At 36.4% G+C, this 17,840-nt stretch overlaps 1 protein-coding gene across 1 annotated transcript in view; it reads left to right on the top strand.

Annotated features, from left to right (window-relative positions):
* LOC121731352 overlaps positions 1–12,144 on the top strand; it is a 63,673-nt gene extending 51,529 nt beyond the window's left edge. The window contains exon 3 of the mRNA XM_042120753.1: positions 11,485–12,144. Coding sequence (XP_041976687.1) covers positions 11,530–11,979 — 450 coding nt within the window. The 5' untranslated portion in view covers positions 11,485–11,529 and the 3' untranslated portion in view covers positions 11,980–12,144. The remainder of the gene's footprint in view (positions 1–11,484) is intronic.
* The last annotated feature ends 5,696 nt before the right edge of the window (positions 12,145–17,840 follow it).

Raw genomic sequence — 17,840 nt, 5'->3', positions numbered from 1 at the left:
AAATCACTATCGATCATCAATATTTCATTTTACAAAGTTAAAATAAGTTAATCCGAAAAACCTGAAGAATTTTGATGACCTCTGTGGCTCAATTGGTTGAGTGTGTGGCAGCTCAAGCCGGGGGTCGCGGGTTCGAATCCCGCCGACGGACGGAACAAAAAGTTTTCAATGTTCCCGGGTCTGGATGCGTATTAAATATGTGTATGATATAATAAAAATCTTATATATATTATATGTATAGTATAAAAGTATTAAATATATTTCCGTTGTCTGGTACCTGTAACACAAGACTTTCCTAGGTATTTAACACGGGGCCAGACTGACGTGGTGTGAAGCGTCCATAGATAGATAGATAAATTGTAGCGTAGGATCCCCTCCTACGCTACAATTCTTCAGTTTTTCGCGTAGAATTTTGATTTAAGTCAGTTTTTTCATTTTTGGAATGATGATCTGTTACAATATATTTAATATTTATATTCATTCTTTAAAATACACCTTACAAATGACACTTTAAATATATGTTCTGGGATCTGAATTCTGAACACAACATACAAAAGATTTAAACACCTGTTAAACAGTTGATTAGAAAAAAATCAGTGCAAAATGGTCTCAAAACAACTGTTCAATAGATGTTTAAATCTTTTGTGGTAAGTAAGATTCCGTTGGTGCGTTAAAAAAATTAAATCCTTTCCACTTCAAGCCATGGTTGTCAGATGACATGGATAAAAGTGAATTACAAGGTATTATGTTATAAGCGCTATAAGGGAGATATTAACATATAAATAGAGTTCGCTGGGGCCGCGTCGCGCCCTACTTGTTAACGCGGACACACCGGCTAAATCGTTATTTTAACGTTGCACGGGATGACTACGGAAATGTTTATACTCTATGGCATAGAGCAGTGGTCCGCAAACTTTTTGTGTTCAAGGTACAGCTAGAAAAATGAAAATGTTTGGAGGTACACCACACAAGCAGCGTGTACGGGGGTGCTCTGTTTCTCCTGTCGATCGTCCTGAGATGTTGCCTTTTTTGGCTCTTATAAACTAGGAATATAGTACGGCGATATTTTTTGAGGCACACCAACTACTGGCCACGGTACCGTGGCACACCCTTTTGGGAGCACTGGCCAAACGCCACTCAAATAGGATACAGCAATGTTATCGCGCTAGAGGCAGCATCAGCTTAAACAGTAAATGAAAAGTTTTGTTCGACGTTTGACAACGTTTCTGTCAATATTCTGTGTGTGCAGACGTGTGCAACATATCAGTTTTTGGTCAGATTAGTCCTATCAATCAGAAAAGTATTATGTGTTAAGGACACAAAAATAAATAAAGACGGTCAGAAAAGTATCATACTTTTCTGACCGAGAGACCCGAGACTCAAAATATCCCCATACCAATTTTCAGCAAAATCGGTTCAGTGGTTTGGGCGTGAAGAGGTAATTACAGACATACAGACACACTTTCGCATTCATAATATTAAAAAAGATTGCATTTGGATGGCTAATATATTACCGTACTTGCAAAGATCTACTTCTTATTGTCTTTATAATAGACAAGACATTGGCGCCATCGTGTTTGCTAGTGCTGGCTCCCTTGGGCATTGGATCGACCGGATGTTGCCGCTTCTCACTGATGGTCTAACTGGCTGCATTGTTTCCTCGTGGAATTATTTTCCCCTCTTATATAAATCCAATTAGAAGTTTTATGTAATTGGTTAAATTCATCGCTAATTGTAGATCAAACTATCGTTCGATTTAAGTAAGTATCTATACACTGGATATACGTAGCTATTATATTACGTTTATTATTATCAGGGTTCATGTATATTAAATTGGCCTTACCCACTCTCTCCAGCATTTGGAATGTAGGAGTTACAGTGTTCAGAATCTGTGATTTCTGAGCCTGTAGACAAGTGGCAAAGCGCTAACGCTAGCGCTACAAAATGTATGCGATTTGACATAAGTCATCGCTTCGCTAGCGAATACTAATGTCAAATCCATACATTTTGTAGCGCTAGCGTTAGCGTTAGCGTTTTGCCACTTGTCTACGGGGGCTGGTGCTCCAAAAAATAGATTAGGGTCAGTTTATCCGTTTAGCAGTTACTTAGTCAAACCTACAAAACTTTCAATTTTCATTCTAAACAGGGAATAAACCAGCTCATTTAATATGAGTGCGACCCGTGTTAGCGACAGATTGTACCTATACCTCATTAGTATTGCTGGCAGGTAGCGTATTTAATAATGTGTCCATATATCGACATAGGTAAACGTCCTCTAACCTTGACTAGCCCTGACACAAGGGTTGTAAGGGTACCCCTGACAGTAATTATTGTAAACATTATTAAATTAATACATGGCTAATAGTTGTAAGTAACGAAAGTATAATATTGTGGATAAGTAGGCTTTAAGTGACCTTTAAATCGTGCTAATAACTATACCTTATTAAAATTTATGAAAACTACAGCTACTATCGTAATCAAACTTCTCACAAATAAACTATTTCAGCGCTGCTACTTTCACGGAAACCTCTATATTATAATATAGTAAATACATAATTATTGTATCATAAATGTATTGTCGCTTTGTCGATATCTAATAACGCTAGTTTTCACAACATTCTTCAAATGTTGCCATTTGTAGAACAGAATACTAACAAAACTTATCACAGTACAAACACAATTGCATACTGGCAATCTGTAGATCCGATAAATGAAGTGAAGGAAATCGCTAAGGATTTGAATACAATGGTATTGAAAAGCCAGGGAAATGTTACATTCACAGTAACGTCGCGTTGCATAGATCGGAAAACGCATTGTAGATTTCCTAGATATTTCTTCTGATGGTGCGTAATGAAGCGATAGAAATAATCTAATTCCATACTAATATTATAAAGGCAAGTTTGTATATCTGCATTGTCTGAGAGGTACCTTTTCACGCTACCCCTCAAAAGAATTTGAAAAGTACCGAGACTTAAATGTCCTGAAAAAGAACATAGAATATATTCAACCCGGCAAAATTATTGTTCATTTGTAAAAACTATAAAGTAATTAATGTTTTCTATTAAAACTGTTAAGAGAATTAAAGTATAGATACCTAATAATCCAAATACAATGAATTTAAACATTCATCAGTCAATAATTTTGACTGTAGAATGTTATAAGTTTAAGTTTAAGTACTTATATTAATACTTAAATTAATTATTCATTATGTTATTCATTATTTTTCTTAGCTATGCCATGCTATGCTTAGCATAGCTAAGAAAAATAATTTACTTCTTTAATGAATATAAATTCATTGCACCGACATAAAATTATTCCAGTTATATTCGTGACTACTTCTTTAAAATCTAATACCATGCCTAGCTAATACCCATATAAGTTATACTTAACCATATTCCATAATTTACGTCTATAAAAGATAATTTTTGGTCTATGGTCATTTTAAAGAAGGTATGAAACTCCATTAAGACAATAGATTTAATTAAATTTACCAATTATGTGAGGATGAGTCATCTGTCCAGTTGCGAGGGGAGGTTGATGTATGTCCCCAATCTCCCCCCCTACAGACGCATCAAATATTGATGATCGGGCTTATTTGGGATCGCAGGGGGTGAGTGACGAATTTAACAACGTTTTTGGGGGAAAAATAGAGTTTCGTACAGTATAACTTATGTCAGATTCTGTGTAAAATCGAATTTCACGAGGTAGGTATAATATTTAAAAATACGAATCGTTAATTTACTAGATTTTGAGCGTTTAAGTAATAACTATATTTACGTTTTACACATTGTATTGTATAATATTATACAGTGTGTAACAAAAATAAGTGATAATACTTTAGGGTGTGTACGTGTTCCTGTAGAGAGCTCACTGTGAAAGTAGCAGCTCTGAAAGACGAATTTTTTTTACTTTTGTATGGGCAACGGCCCGAGCGTCACGAATAATTTCCCCATACAAAAGTGAAAAAAAATTAGTCACATTGTGTGAGTAACAATAATGAAAAAAGGTAATTTAAAAATGAAAACTGATATGCCCTGCAGTGTCACTCTCACAGTAAAGACGCCTCAAAATGAAATCCATCAAGCTGTTTAGGCTGCAAAGCGTGACAAACATACAAACATTCATACTCTCGAAAAAACAAAACCTGAGGCAGTCTGGTAAACAGCAAAATTTTAAGCTACCAAGATTCATTAAAAACTTGAGTACAATAATTAGTAAGCGACGCAAGCGCTCCCACGAGTATGGTTGGATCATAGTTAATATAACTATTATGAGTTGCGTAAGGCGTGTGACCCACAGGCCACACAATGTGAAGTGCAGGCTTCTAGGCTGCTAGTTATGTAAGACCTAGCCATAGACATGCAGATGATAAAAGCTGATGAAAATGATCTTTATTTGGATAAAATAGCTAAAAACCGAACTTTGTTAGGTTAGATGGTAATAATCTTTAAGGCCGTTTTTTTTAAGTAAATATTTTAATAGTAACCAAACCTTGACCGACCTTGATCTACATATAAATAAAAATTACTATGTTAAAGCACAAATCAATAGGCGTGACAATTTTTCCGTAAAGTTTACCACAAAAGTGCTCAGGTTTTTGTAGAGCACAATTATTAACTACGCTCACCCTGATTATGCTTATAAAATATAAATGTTACATTTCAGTATACCGCATATTTTGTCGTAGCTGTGGACGTTCAAATACTATAACTTGAGGAATTTACTGTACTTAGCTACCGCTTACCGTTCGTAGCTACCAATAAAACAGTCTCTACCATATCTACTATCTACTGTGGTGTGTCAGTAGTAGCTCGTAAAGTCAGCTATAAAATCTGTCAGCATGAGTTTCCCCACACTCCTTAACTGTAGTTTAATATTATACAGTATAACAGCTTTACTAGACTGCCTGAGACTTGAAAGATACTTTTTACTAGTTTTATTTAATTAGTGTAAAGTCTCCGGTCGAAGTTTCGGCTTGGCTTCAGCCATTTCAAGCAAAAAAGCACAGAGATTTTAAACTTTCCTCCTTTGAAGTTTATGTAATAACCGATTAATCGGTTTTGGCTAGAAATTGTTCTTGGCTTCGGCTTCAGCGAGAATCAACTATATCAGAGGGACAATCGATTTGAAAGACACATCTTACACTACTGTATGTAGTTTTACTATCTCTTTACCATTCAAACTTCTGATTTGTCTTCAAGCCTGAATAATAAAAAAAAAGCCTGAGCTTTATGCTGATGCCATAAGGATCACTTTCAGGAACAATCGGGCAATATAACTGCGGACGGCGTGTAACATTGACCGAGGTCATCGACACGTCACGCGTGACGTCATCTCTTTTACTTTTGTTACGAGTACCGTGAACTGTGAAGTTACAGAAGAATGTGGATAGTAGCTTCTTATTACCGTGACCACATTCTTGTGTTTGGGTATAGAGATAAATTACAAAGAATATCTAATTATTTTTATTATGTACTAGCTGTTGCACGCAACATCGTAAAAAGAATTTTGAAAATCTGACCACAAACAGCAAAGTAAACATTAACTCCTCCTTTTTTGGAAGTCGGTTAAAAAAAGTATCTAAGATGTTGACCAGGGATGTAAGGTATCACCATGCCAAATTTTATTGAAATCGGTCCAGCGGATTCAGAGATTTGCCTGTACAAACAGACGAACAGACAGAAAAACAAAAATTTCAAAAACAGTTAAAATATTGTGTTCTACTACTCTTCTAACATGCCTCTGACTCGTTTTTTCAAGTTTATTTTTAATGTACAAAATTTTTTCCGCTACGATTTTATTAAATATGTAAGATGAAAGTAGGTAAGTATGTTTGTTTGAGCAACTTCTGGTTTTAAATATTTCTGCTGTTCCTATTTTGTCGCAGGTCCTGAATTTATAAATAGGGCGTATATGCCGCGGCCTAGGGGCGGCAGCGTCCTAGGGGTGCGCCGTGCGGCGGATTTCGTACATGGGGCGGCGAAAATAAAGTGACCTACACTAATTATCTATAATATAAAAATGAGTCGCTGAATGTGTTGCTAAGCGCAAAACTCGAGAACGGCTGAACGGATTGGGCTAATTTTAGAAGTCCAGGGAAGGTTTTTAAGTGACACGAAGTTCACCGGGACAGCTAGTGTTGCGGATTGGCACAAAAGGTTTAAGTTTTTAGGTTTTATATTATAGTGCTATAGTGTCAATTGCCAAAGTTTAGAAAATAGAACGACAAGAAAAATGGTGAGAAACGACGTGTCTGAATGTAATATTGGTTTTGAACCTGAAAAAAATAAGAATAATTATTATATATTGTGTTTACTTTCAACATAAAGTGGCGACCGTGACAGGTATTATATTTTAGCAAATATAGGAAGATAGTAAGGTTAGTAGCTACATTACTAAGAATGAGTCAAAGAATAAGACAAAAATATAATACCAAATCGACAAGTATTTGCTTTGAAGAGTATAAGAATACTGAAGAGACTATAAAAAAGATTGTACAGAAAGAGACTTATACAGAAAAAATAAGAAATAAGGATTTACTAACTAAAAATAGATGGAATCATTAGAGTGAAGACGAGATTAACTCACAGTGGAGAAGATAGAGATTTAATATAAGTATCCAATTTTGATGCCAGGAAAGAATGAGTTGTTTTATCGAAAGATTCAACAAAAACATAAGGATATGCATCATGCTGGAACACAAACAATGATGGGTGAATTAAGAAACACTTACTGGATTACAGATACTATACGGAGATACAGAGATAATATACGAAGATTATTAAAGAAAGTTGTTTCAGAATGTCAAGTTTGTAAGAGATTTAAAGCGAAACATTATGAAGCACCTCTACCACCAGTAGAACGCATAGTGGCTACAGCGCCATTTGAAGTAACAGCATCTGCCGCGCCGTGGTGGGGAGGGTGGTTCCCACTAGAGATCTCTGCAGTTTCGCGGGAGTGACTACAACAATTTACCAGCAGAGTCACCGGGCATTTTCTACCATTTTTTTTAAATTAGGAGTGGCGCGATGTAATTGGGGCAATCTCGTAAAGTTTTTGGAAGAGTGAGTATATTGTGTCATTGTTTCAAGTTTAGAAGACGAATTTGTATATATTGTTACCTATAACTGTAACATTTTAGTTATAATAAACATATTTCCATGTGAATTGTATATTTTTTAGTTCAAAAGTATTTACGGATTCTGATATAACTACCCCTTTAAAATATAACCCTATTTCTACTTTTCATGGGTAATTTCAAATACTCAAGGGGTAATTTCGAATAACAGCCGAAACACGACCTAATGTTTAAATACATTTAAGGCACATATTTATTTTTATTCTATTTTACCCCATACAAAAATATTGTGCATACAAGCCATAGAAGACACCAAACTAATTTTTGTACCGAAAAATTTTCGAAATTACCCCATCGGGGATGCAGATGTCCTCAACATTTGGAGCAAAGAAATAAATAGAATAAGAACAATAAAAAAGTCAACGAAAGTGGTAGCTAACAGAGATAGGACTATTAACCTATCAATATACAGAAAATCAGCTGGTTAGGGTTGCGTTTTAGGGTTCCGCAGTCAACTAAGTTTTGTTGATTAGTGAACTAAAACGACTAAAACGGTACCCTAACAAGCTGTTTTTTTGTATAATGATAGGTTAATAGTTACATAATTCAAGAGTAACCTTGTCCTACAAATAGAACAATCCATATTTTAGGACCATCAAATCGGAATATTATATTATGTTGCGCACCCCTGCAAAAGACTATGAAAAAATTTTTGGGGAAATTTCGTTAACAAATTTACCCCACTGGGGTTATTTCGAATGTTTATTAAAAATCATAGCCAGAACAACATAACCTCTTCTTAGGAAAGCAAAAAACGTCAAAGCTTCTTTAAAACAACAAAATATTACGTAACTTACCTAATTTCTGTGTAAAACAATACGGGGTAATTTCGATAATTTCGATAATCCCAAAAAAATCATAAAATTGCACTTGGCGCGAAAAAATGAACTTAGCGCACATACACTGCCGGCTGACGGCTCGAGGAAAAGGAAGTGGGGGAGGTGATTAAATTGGCGTCTCGGTTAATGTAGCCAGAGCTCAAAATTACTTATTATTTGCCATTTTCGAAATATCCCCATTTTTTTTCTTCCGAAGTTACCCCAATGCACCTTACCTACTTGCTCGGTCGCAATATCGTAATTATTATTAACTTATGAAGTGACCACTGTGCATCGATTTTTTTTTGGGATAAAATATGTTATTGTAAAAAAATTAACACCCTATTTTTTTTGGTTTAAAGGACTCACCTAATGATAACTAAGCCCCAAAAAAAATTTGGCAGGTAGGTTTAATTGCACCCTGTATTTTATTACGCTAAGGCCTAAGACTAACAGGAGCGAAGAAATAGACGAAAATGTGGAAAAACTGAGGAAATTATTTGAAAGGGCTTATCTCACGAACTACTGGAGCAATTTTTCTGTTATTTGGCACAGATAAGAAGTAGACCACGTGAAGGATCACAGGCTATTTTTTGTGGACTAATTTGTCTGTGAAATATCTAATTTACGCACGGAACGTTATATTTCGCGTGGTCACGACATCACGCGTAAACGGCTGGACCCATTTTGCTGAAATTTGGTACAAGGATACTTTGAGTCCCGAAAAAGAACATAGGATACATTTTGTCCCGGAAACTGCACACGGTTACTGCACAATATACTTTTGTGATTTGCGCCTGAACTATTCAATCTATTTTGATGGAATTTGGTATGGAGATACTTTGAGTCTCGGGAAAGGACAAGGGATAAGTACTAATTTTGTCCCGGAAAATGTACGGTTTCCGCACAATAAACTTTTATGATTATCACCTAAACTATTCAATCCATTTTGATGAAATTTGGTATGGCAATACTTTCAGTCTCGAGAAAGGACAAGGGATACTTTTTATCCCGGAAAATATACGGTTCCCGCACAATAAACTTTTATGATTCATGCCTAAACTATTTAATCTATTTTGATGAAATTTGGCATGGAGATTGGAGATACTAATTTGAATCTGGGACAATGTTTTTTGTCCCGGAAAAATGTGCGGTCCCCACACAATATACTTTTCTGATTTGCGAATGTGAAATGATCGATGTACGGGAACAACTGTAAACTAAAGTCCACGCGGACGAAGTCGCGGGCAACAGCTAGTAATAGATAACAAGAAAGAACTTTGCTTGCGGAAGACCGGCGCTGAATATGCCCCTGGGTGTACCAGCACATTCCGAGCATGAGCCAATTTGCGGCTGCAATTTGGAATTGTCTTGTTTTAAAGTATGTGTGCATGCATCATTAATGTAGTTGCAAATAAACTTTATTATTATTATTAACTAGGATAATGTGGGTTTTATTTAATTCAAACAAAAGCGTTTCGGTAGCATAAAAGTGATTTAATTAATTAAATTGTACTAGAATAACTTTTTATTAATTAAGAGGGTCCATAGTGTGTATAATTGAAACAATTAGAACAATAAAATGTGATTAAAACACAATAAAAGAAAGCGCTCAAAAATTTCGCAGCCGATTTATTCACTTGTCAGCCTGTCTGTATGACGTGCGTTCTATTGTAATAGAGTCTAAGATTCCTTGGCAAAAATATAAGGATTGCTGGTACATAGAGGTGTTATTGCATTGAGTTAAGATCTATAATTCCCTGGCAAGTTTTTCCTCCTCTCACCGAATGGCGAGGCAGTGGACCGCGCTTTATTATATGAACAATACGTACAATCAACAATAAAATTGCTGTTCTATTAACAAAACATAATTTGCGTAATGCAATCGTGAGCGATATTTTTTAGATTAGAAATCGAAAATATTTTTATCAAGGTAAGACAAATGCAAGAATAACATAATATTAGATAGAATACTTAATTGTTTACTGCCTTATGAACATCACTTTTAGGTAATTGGTACTATTGAATCATTTCTCGACGCCTTCTTTCGTCTAAATTAAAATATAATTTTAAATACTTATTATGATTTCATTTACTAAGTATTTCTAAAATCTTTAACTTGTTGAGTTTATGGTGCAAATTATTTACTTAGATATGACCCCTACAGCACAAGATTTTCTTAGTGTAGGGGCTGCGCAAATTGTAAGATATTCAATGTAATAACTTTATAATGTGTTCTTTAAAATGTTATGTATCCACCTTTCTGCGTGCAATAAACAATTTATTTATTTAACTCCCATAAGTCTTAACCCATCAAGCCCCATAAGGATACCGGTTACCGCGACAACAATAGAATAACTATTATAGATTTCCAAGAATCCGTGATCGAAGGATGAAGGGGAACCCCTACTGAAATATAATAATTATAATATAATAATAACATCTATGGGCGCTTCACACCACGTCAGTCTGGCCCCGTGCTAAGTACCTGAAGGACTTGTGTTACGGGTACCAGAGAACGGAAATATATTTAATACTTTTATACTATACATATATTTAAGATTTTTATTATATGATACACATATTTAATACACATCCATGAACTTTGAAAACTTTTTGTTCCGTCGACGGGATTCGAACCCGCGACCCCCGGCTTGAGCTACCAACAGCCTACCAATTACTGAGCCACAGAGGTTGTCATAAAAAACTAAGGAAACGCAAACATTTTCAGCATGAAGCTAAGGAAATCCTTCTCAATCAATAAAAACTTAATTTGGATGAATTCGTCATTTAATATTTCCGTAAACATTTTATCCGGCAAAGTCTGAATAGCATGCGTTTTAGCTTATATTTATGTGTGCCTGTAGTACCTACATTGTACTTTGTTTTCTACATAGCGTCTTATGTAGGTACATATCTTATCAAAATATGAATGAAGTAAGTATAAATATTATATTCGTGTAGATCGGTAAAAATCGTTATTATTATTATCGTAGTCATTGTTGTTGTTCTTAAAATAACGGTAACAAAATTAAAATATTTTTTAAAACTTATTTTTTAGAAATATGTCTTGTGTACATGCATGTACCATGTACAGTCATTACCACAATCGGTGTACTGGCGCCGGCTACGCTTCAGAACATCCATTTCTTTATCACCTCCATTGTTCGACATCTTACCGCATCTAGTGTGGAAAATTGTATGCCTAGTAACATCGAAAAAATCATACAAATCTTTTGATATTTTCCCCCTATTATATCATAAAATGTAATGTAATAATTATTATTATGAATATCTACCCAATCAAATACGAAACACGAAATCATTTAAGATTTTCCGGAATATCTGGAACTTAGTTAATTTGTTATCAGCTCACATCCTTTTTTATTCCAGTGATTCTAATTTCGTTTGAAGAAAGGTTCTAACCTGGCCGACTTAATTTTAAGATGCCTTTGAATAAAGAAAAAAAAAGATTCTGGCGATCCAAATTTGATTCCATAAAATAACCCCAAATTTTCTCAATTCCAGGTCCCATGATGCGTCTATAATAACCCCGTGCAGCGCACCGGCATCATGACGTCGGAGCGAGCTATCCCCCACCTCCGGGACATCTTCGGCCTGAACCAGCAATACGAAGCCAAGTTTGAAGACGACGACAAGACCAAGAAGTCCAGCAAGAAGAAGAAGGATGACTACCGCACGTACGCCAACGGCGACGTCAAAACCCTCGAGCGACACCTCAGCATGAAGAAGACGATAAGAAAGAAGATCATGAGAGATCTCCAGCAGGCTTTTGTAGAGGATCCAAATGAATTTAAGGTCGAGAACACCAGCCCGGAGAAATTAAAGGCGGAATTGAGCGCCGAGGCTGTGAAAATAGAGAAGAACGTCAAGAAGAATGATCCAACGTTCCTAGATATGTTGAGAGGAGAGACCAGGGAGGAGACGAGAGAGGAGCAGCCTCCGACCGAGAAGACCAGCTTCTGGAGACGTCTTACCTTGAAGAACAAGAATAAGAGATAATCGACACGCCGTTTAAACTCCGTGAACCTACGAATTATCGTACTTTGCGATTCCTTTGATATTCTTATTGGAGCATTTACTATAGCTTATTTATCAGAGATTATGCTTTGATCACACCTACGAGACAGTGCTCTCGGCCAATGAAATGAAATGAAATTATTTATTTCTAAATAGGTTAACAAAGTTAACACTTTTAGAACGTCGTCTACATGAGGCCTACCTACTCGGTATGTTTTGTATGCGAGACAGTGCCCTCGGCCGAGGGCACTGTCTCGCCCCTCTGCTCGGTAGGTGTAATCAGGCTCTTAGGGTTTTTTTGTGTAGTAATAAACTGAACTGCTAGTAATATTATGCGTCAGGTTACTTTGTTCGACGGATCAAGACTGAATCAAATTTCGATGTTTCTTACAATATCATGCTATAATTTTGTAACGAGCAAAGTAAGCTGTGTTGCTTTTATATTTGCATTTTACATGGAATTTTAGACTTGTCTTTTTAACTACGAATAATAAAAACTAAGGAATCGTAACTCCCATACTATTACCGTTGGTTCCTTTTGATCTGTCATGTAACGTCAGCCTAGTACGCTCAAGGTCACCTAAATATTGCAAATGTATTGAAATGTGTACCTAAGGTACACTTTTTTGACAAGTATTGTGGCGCATGTTTTTTGACGCAGTTACTTTTCCTTAGTTTTTATTATTCGTAGCTTTTTAACTAAGATCTCAATACGGCAACTTTTGGCAGCTAAAAAATAATGTAAATAAATTATAAGCAAAGTATTCTTATATGACTGCTCCTGATGACAAATGTTATGAATAATGTGGATTTTGACTTGGCTCAACCAACAATATTTAAATAATAATCAGTTTTTACACTGTCATCTAGCAGATGTACCATCGAGGAAACTGATTCCTAGGCAGTTGACAGACCAACGACATTTGGTCGGATCCACTGATCTCCAATAAACAGCGTACTTGTATAATGGAGGTCAGTGGTCGGATCACACAATTCAATGTTAATTGTGATCTGTCGGCTGGGTTTGACGTACGTTTGGCTCTGATAGTACTATCAGAGAAGTTGATTCCTATGCAAATCGGGGACCTAAGTAGTTTGGTTGCGTTACGTCAAACCCAGCTGACAGATCACAATTAACATTGAATTGACATATTCGACCAAATAACGTTGGTCTGTCAATTGCATAGGAATCAACTTCCTCGATGGTACATAGGTAAACATTTAAATGGAAAACAAAACGTAAACTCTAATATTAAAATACAATATCTATTAACGTAGTAATATTTTATCTGTATACTGAAACTGCATTAGATTTAGGATTTGGAATTGTATATAATTGATATTATAATAGTACCTAAGTGATATTAAATGGATGTATGATAAAACTGAAAATGTCTACACGGTAAAGAACTGAAAGTAAAATCTAAGCATATAACTAATTGCTTATTTTTTAGCGTAAGATCTATTTTGTAACAGCAAACTAAGTTATTTGATAAAAAAAGTGTATAAAAATGTCTATCCTTACATCCATAGACCACACATAAAGGTTTGTCATGTCCTCCTTTTTAATCTATATCTCTATCTTTTTCTGATAATTTGGAAAAGACCCTTGATTTTCTATCTAGGGTATTTTTCACAGACATAGATCAAGATAGATACCGCATGTGTAAGTACTTCGCGTGCCATATCGCGTTCCCAAACGACGAGCAATGCTCGTCTTTCGAAAGTCTGTTCATTTGGTCTGCGCTCCACCGTTACCGGAATCAGACGTCAAAATCTGATGATCGGATTGAAAAAATGCCTAATTGTGATGTATAGAGCTGTATAAATTCGAACAGACACATTGGCCTAAATAATGGACATGTTTCTTATCATCGGTACGTCACAGTAGGTAGGGAAAAAGTGGCACGCTCGTTTTCATACAAATGGAGGGACATGCGGTATCTATCTTGATCTATGTCTGTGGTCTTTTCCAAGTTTGTGTGGGTCTAGCATAATATTATTATTGGGTACTTGTTTTTTTGCAATTTAGATAAAATGCGATGCATAATGAGTGTAACCAGGCTGGCTGACCTACCTGCCCAGTTGCTATGTAATATTTTTGCAATGTTTGTGTAACTGCTCTGCATAAGTGTTTCTTCATGCAAATTAAAAATACCTATATTGCAAATGTCTGACCGAAGGTGAAAGAAAGTCAATAAGGAATAATACACAAAGGTGCGACCTTTTGTAAATCTAGTATTATCACTTATTTTTGTTACACTCTGTATAATCTATATGATGCTTGCTATTGTTCTTTCTAGACAAACTTTTTGAGAATAATTTTACTGCCTTTTTGGAAAAACTGAACCGCTTCAATCGATATAACTCTTTACCTTCATACAGGATGGATTCTTCATAAGAATGTAAAATCCATTGTAAATTATTGTTACAGCTATTTTACATATTATTTTGTTTGTATTTAAATATTTTTTGTGCTATCAAGTGCTATAATTCGTTATTGTACTGTCTGAGAAATAGATTCATATGCAGATATCAGACCTACGTAATTTGGATGGATTTTGTTAAGCTTAGCCATAACTCGACCAAATAACGAAGGTCTGCCTGTAAATTATTTTTTCTGATGTAAGAAAAAGAAATATTGCTTAGAGTGTTAAGCTGATTGATAAAGGACTTAACAGAAGCAATTTACAGCTACATATTCGTATCTTTATAAAAATAATTATGTAGCCTTCAAATTGTTCATGTTATCCCATGAACCATATACTACGGTCCAAATTACGAGACGACGTCTTATCATACTCGTACAGATTTTGACATTGTGATTCGTGGTTCGAACGTAAAATTATCACACAAGAAACACGATGATGATCAAACTGCTAAGCATGGTTTTCTTGACTGTACAATGTACCATCGAAGAAATTGCAGTTGACGGACCTACGTCATTTGGTCGGGTTATGTCAATTCAATATTAGTCGTGATCCGTCGGCTGGGTTTGACCCAACGTGACCAAATTACGTTGGTCCGCCATCTGTCTATGAATCAACTTCACTGTTAGTACATCTAAGAGCCATTACGTTAAGTTCGCAGTGAGTCATCAGTGCTTTAAAAAAAACATAGTCAAGGTGGTTTTGATAGCTCACAAATTGTAGTAAAAATCTATGACAATGGGTGCACCGTACTATGGTGACTAGTAAATATAGTGTACCTATCTCAGGCCAATTATAATACACAGTAGATAATATTTTACTCTGAATATATTTTTAAAGCAAACCTGGGTAATTAGATTGCATAATGCATTCCATAGATGCCGATCCGTTGCGTCGTGTCGTCGTCTACTGAGGTTAAAACATAATATTAGATAAGTCCCAAAATATATCCCATTCTAGCCTACCTAGTGTTGAGACGTATATGTTGAGATGTCACTTGTATACGTCTTCATTCTACTTAATTCGTCATAAATCATAATTATTGTCTTGGCAGTAGGCACATCAGTGGTATGGCGTCGGATTTAAGGCATCGTGAATGCTTGCCAGTATACTGGGATATATTTTGGAATTCACGCTAATGATATACCTACATTGATTAAATGGAACGATGAACAGAAGATAAAGTAATTGGGTGCGCACACGCACGCAGTACGCAATGTTGTATTGTCGCGCGTCATTTCAACGCAGTAGCCTGCGTTTTTCTATTCCGACGACACGACGCATCAATCTGGTCGTTCTTAGAGGATTAAAATATTGGGATTGCGCATTTTATATTTATTATACAACATTTGATGTGTTTTTAATGTTTCTACATAGAATAAGTTTTTTCTGTAATTCGTCATGTGAACGGAGTGGTTTTCGGCCATCTACTTATCTCATGTATATGTGATGTAATGTTAAGTTTAGCATAATATAGTGTAATATACGTGGCAAATCCCTGTTGTGACAGTTTATTATAATATAATATTAAAAGTTTTATTTTATTTCTCTCTCATACACCTGTTGCTTTGTTGATTTATAATCACCAATTTTATAAAAGGAGTGTATGTCTGTCTGTTTCCAATAATAAAACTTCTTAACACTCAAGCTACTGAACAGATTTTGATAAAATTTTATATGGGCATAATTTAATTGAGTCACGGGTTTTATGAAGAAAACAATAATAATATTCATCGCAAACGAAGTTGCCGCAGGCAACATCTAGATGTAATAAATAACCTACTAGTAGGTAAATATATTATTAATGTTACGATCACACTAAGCACAAAGCTAGCGCCATCTATCGTTATATACATGGGAGAGCCATGCTTCGGCACGAATGATACTATTTAGAAGTATATTCTTGAAAACCGGGTACATGCGCGAACTTTCTAGAACTTTCTGGAATGGTCTGGGACACATCTCGGCCCATATAAATAGCCGCAGGGTGGCGTGCCACGACAGTTCAGTTTGAGCTTCCTTCGAGACGACTTCGAAGAGAAAAAAAGTGATCAAGAGTGATACCAGCGAAACCTACGACTTGGCTACGACCTAGGACATCGTTAGTGCTTAGTGTTTGGATCTAGCGTTTTGTGTTGGACCTAGTGCTAGTGAATAAAATCTTCAAAAGAGTCAGCGGGTCTTTCTCTCCAAATCCTTCGAACCCTAGCGCGTAACAACTGGTGTCCGATGTGAGATTTGGAGATGCCATTGACTCCGAGAGAGGACTTCAAGGAGGCCGTCAGGACAAGGGCACAACGAGCTGCGGAGGCCATACCCAGAGAGGTTCAAAAAGTTCTCTCCCGCCTCAAACCCCGTGAGGCTCCCGGAGCAAAGGGGATTCCCAATTCCACCCTCCGGCATCTCTCCTTTCCTACAGTGGCCTCACCTGTCTTTATAGCGGGATTGTCAAGACCGGCCACTTCCCCGCTTCATGGAAGATGGGGCTCGTTATTACCATACCCAAAAGGTGTGGCCTCCGCAGCTCGTTGTGCCCTTGTCCTGACGGCCTCCTTGAAGTCCTCTCTCGGAGTCAATGGCATCTCCAAATCTCACTTCCGACACCAGTTGTTACGCGCTAGGGTTCGAAGGATTTGGAGAGAAAGACCCGCTGACTCTTTTGAAGACTTTATTCACTAGCACTAGGTCCAACACAAAACACTAGATCCAAACACTAAGCACTAACGATGTCCTAGGTCGTAGCCAAGTCGTAGGTTACGCTGGTATCACTCTTGATCACTTTTTTTCTCTTCGAAGTCGTCTCGAAGGAAGCTCAAACTGAACTGTCGTGGCGCGCCACCCTGCGGCTGTTTATATGGGCTGAGATGTGTCCCAGACCATTCCAGAAAGTTCTAGAAAGTTCGCATATGTACCCGGTTTTGGAGTCTATACTTCTATATAGTTCCACAGTATTTCCTCTAACGCCATCTAGTATTGAGTAGGGGGTTTCATGTTTTCTTTATTCATTGAGTTGTTCTACTGGTTGACGCTAGATGGTGCTAGTTTCTTTGTGTGTTTGTAATTATTATGACAAGAATTTCACATATAAAATATACAAAAATAATCCGTAGCAGGTACGCGTAGCTCGTAGCTTGTGCTACGGGCTACGCAAAGCTACGCGAGTGCTACGCTCGTAGCGCTACAGCTACACAGAAAATTTTTGATTTACTTAAATTTTTTAATTGATGTCTTTTTTGTATACCTATTAGCGTTACTAAAAATATTGTGTTACTTGTGAATGCAATTTCTTCTGGTTCAATATCACCTTTTTAGCTTTTAGATGTCTTATACAGTGTGTAACAAAAATAAGTGATAATACTTTAGGATGTGTAGGTGTTCCTTGTAGAGAGTTCACTGTGAAAGTAGCAGCTCTGA

This window comes from Aricia agestis, chromosome 10 (genome assembly GCF_905147365.1).
Source record: "Aricia agestis chromosome 10, ilAriAges1.1, whole genome shotgun sequence".
Taxonomy (NCBI): Eukaryota; Metazoa; Arthropoda; class Insecta; order Lepidoptera; family Lycaenidae; genus Aricia; species Aricia agestis.
This window is presented reverse-complemented; position numbering and strand designations above follow the sequence as displayed.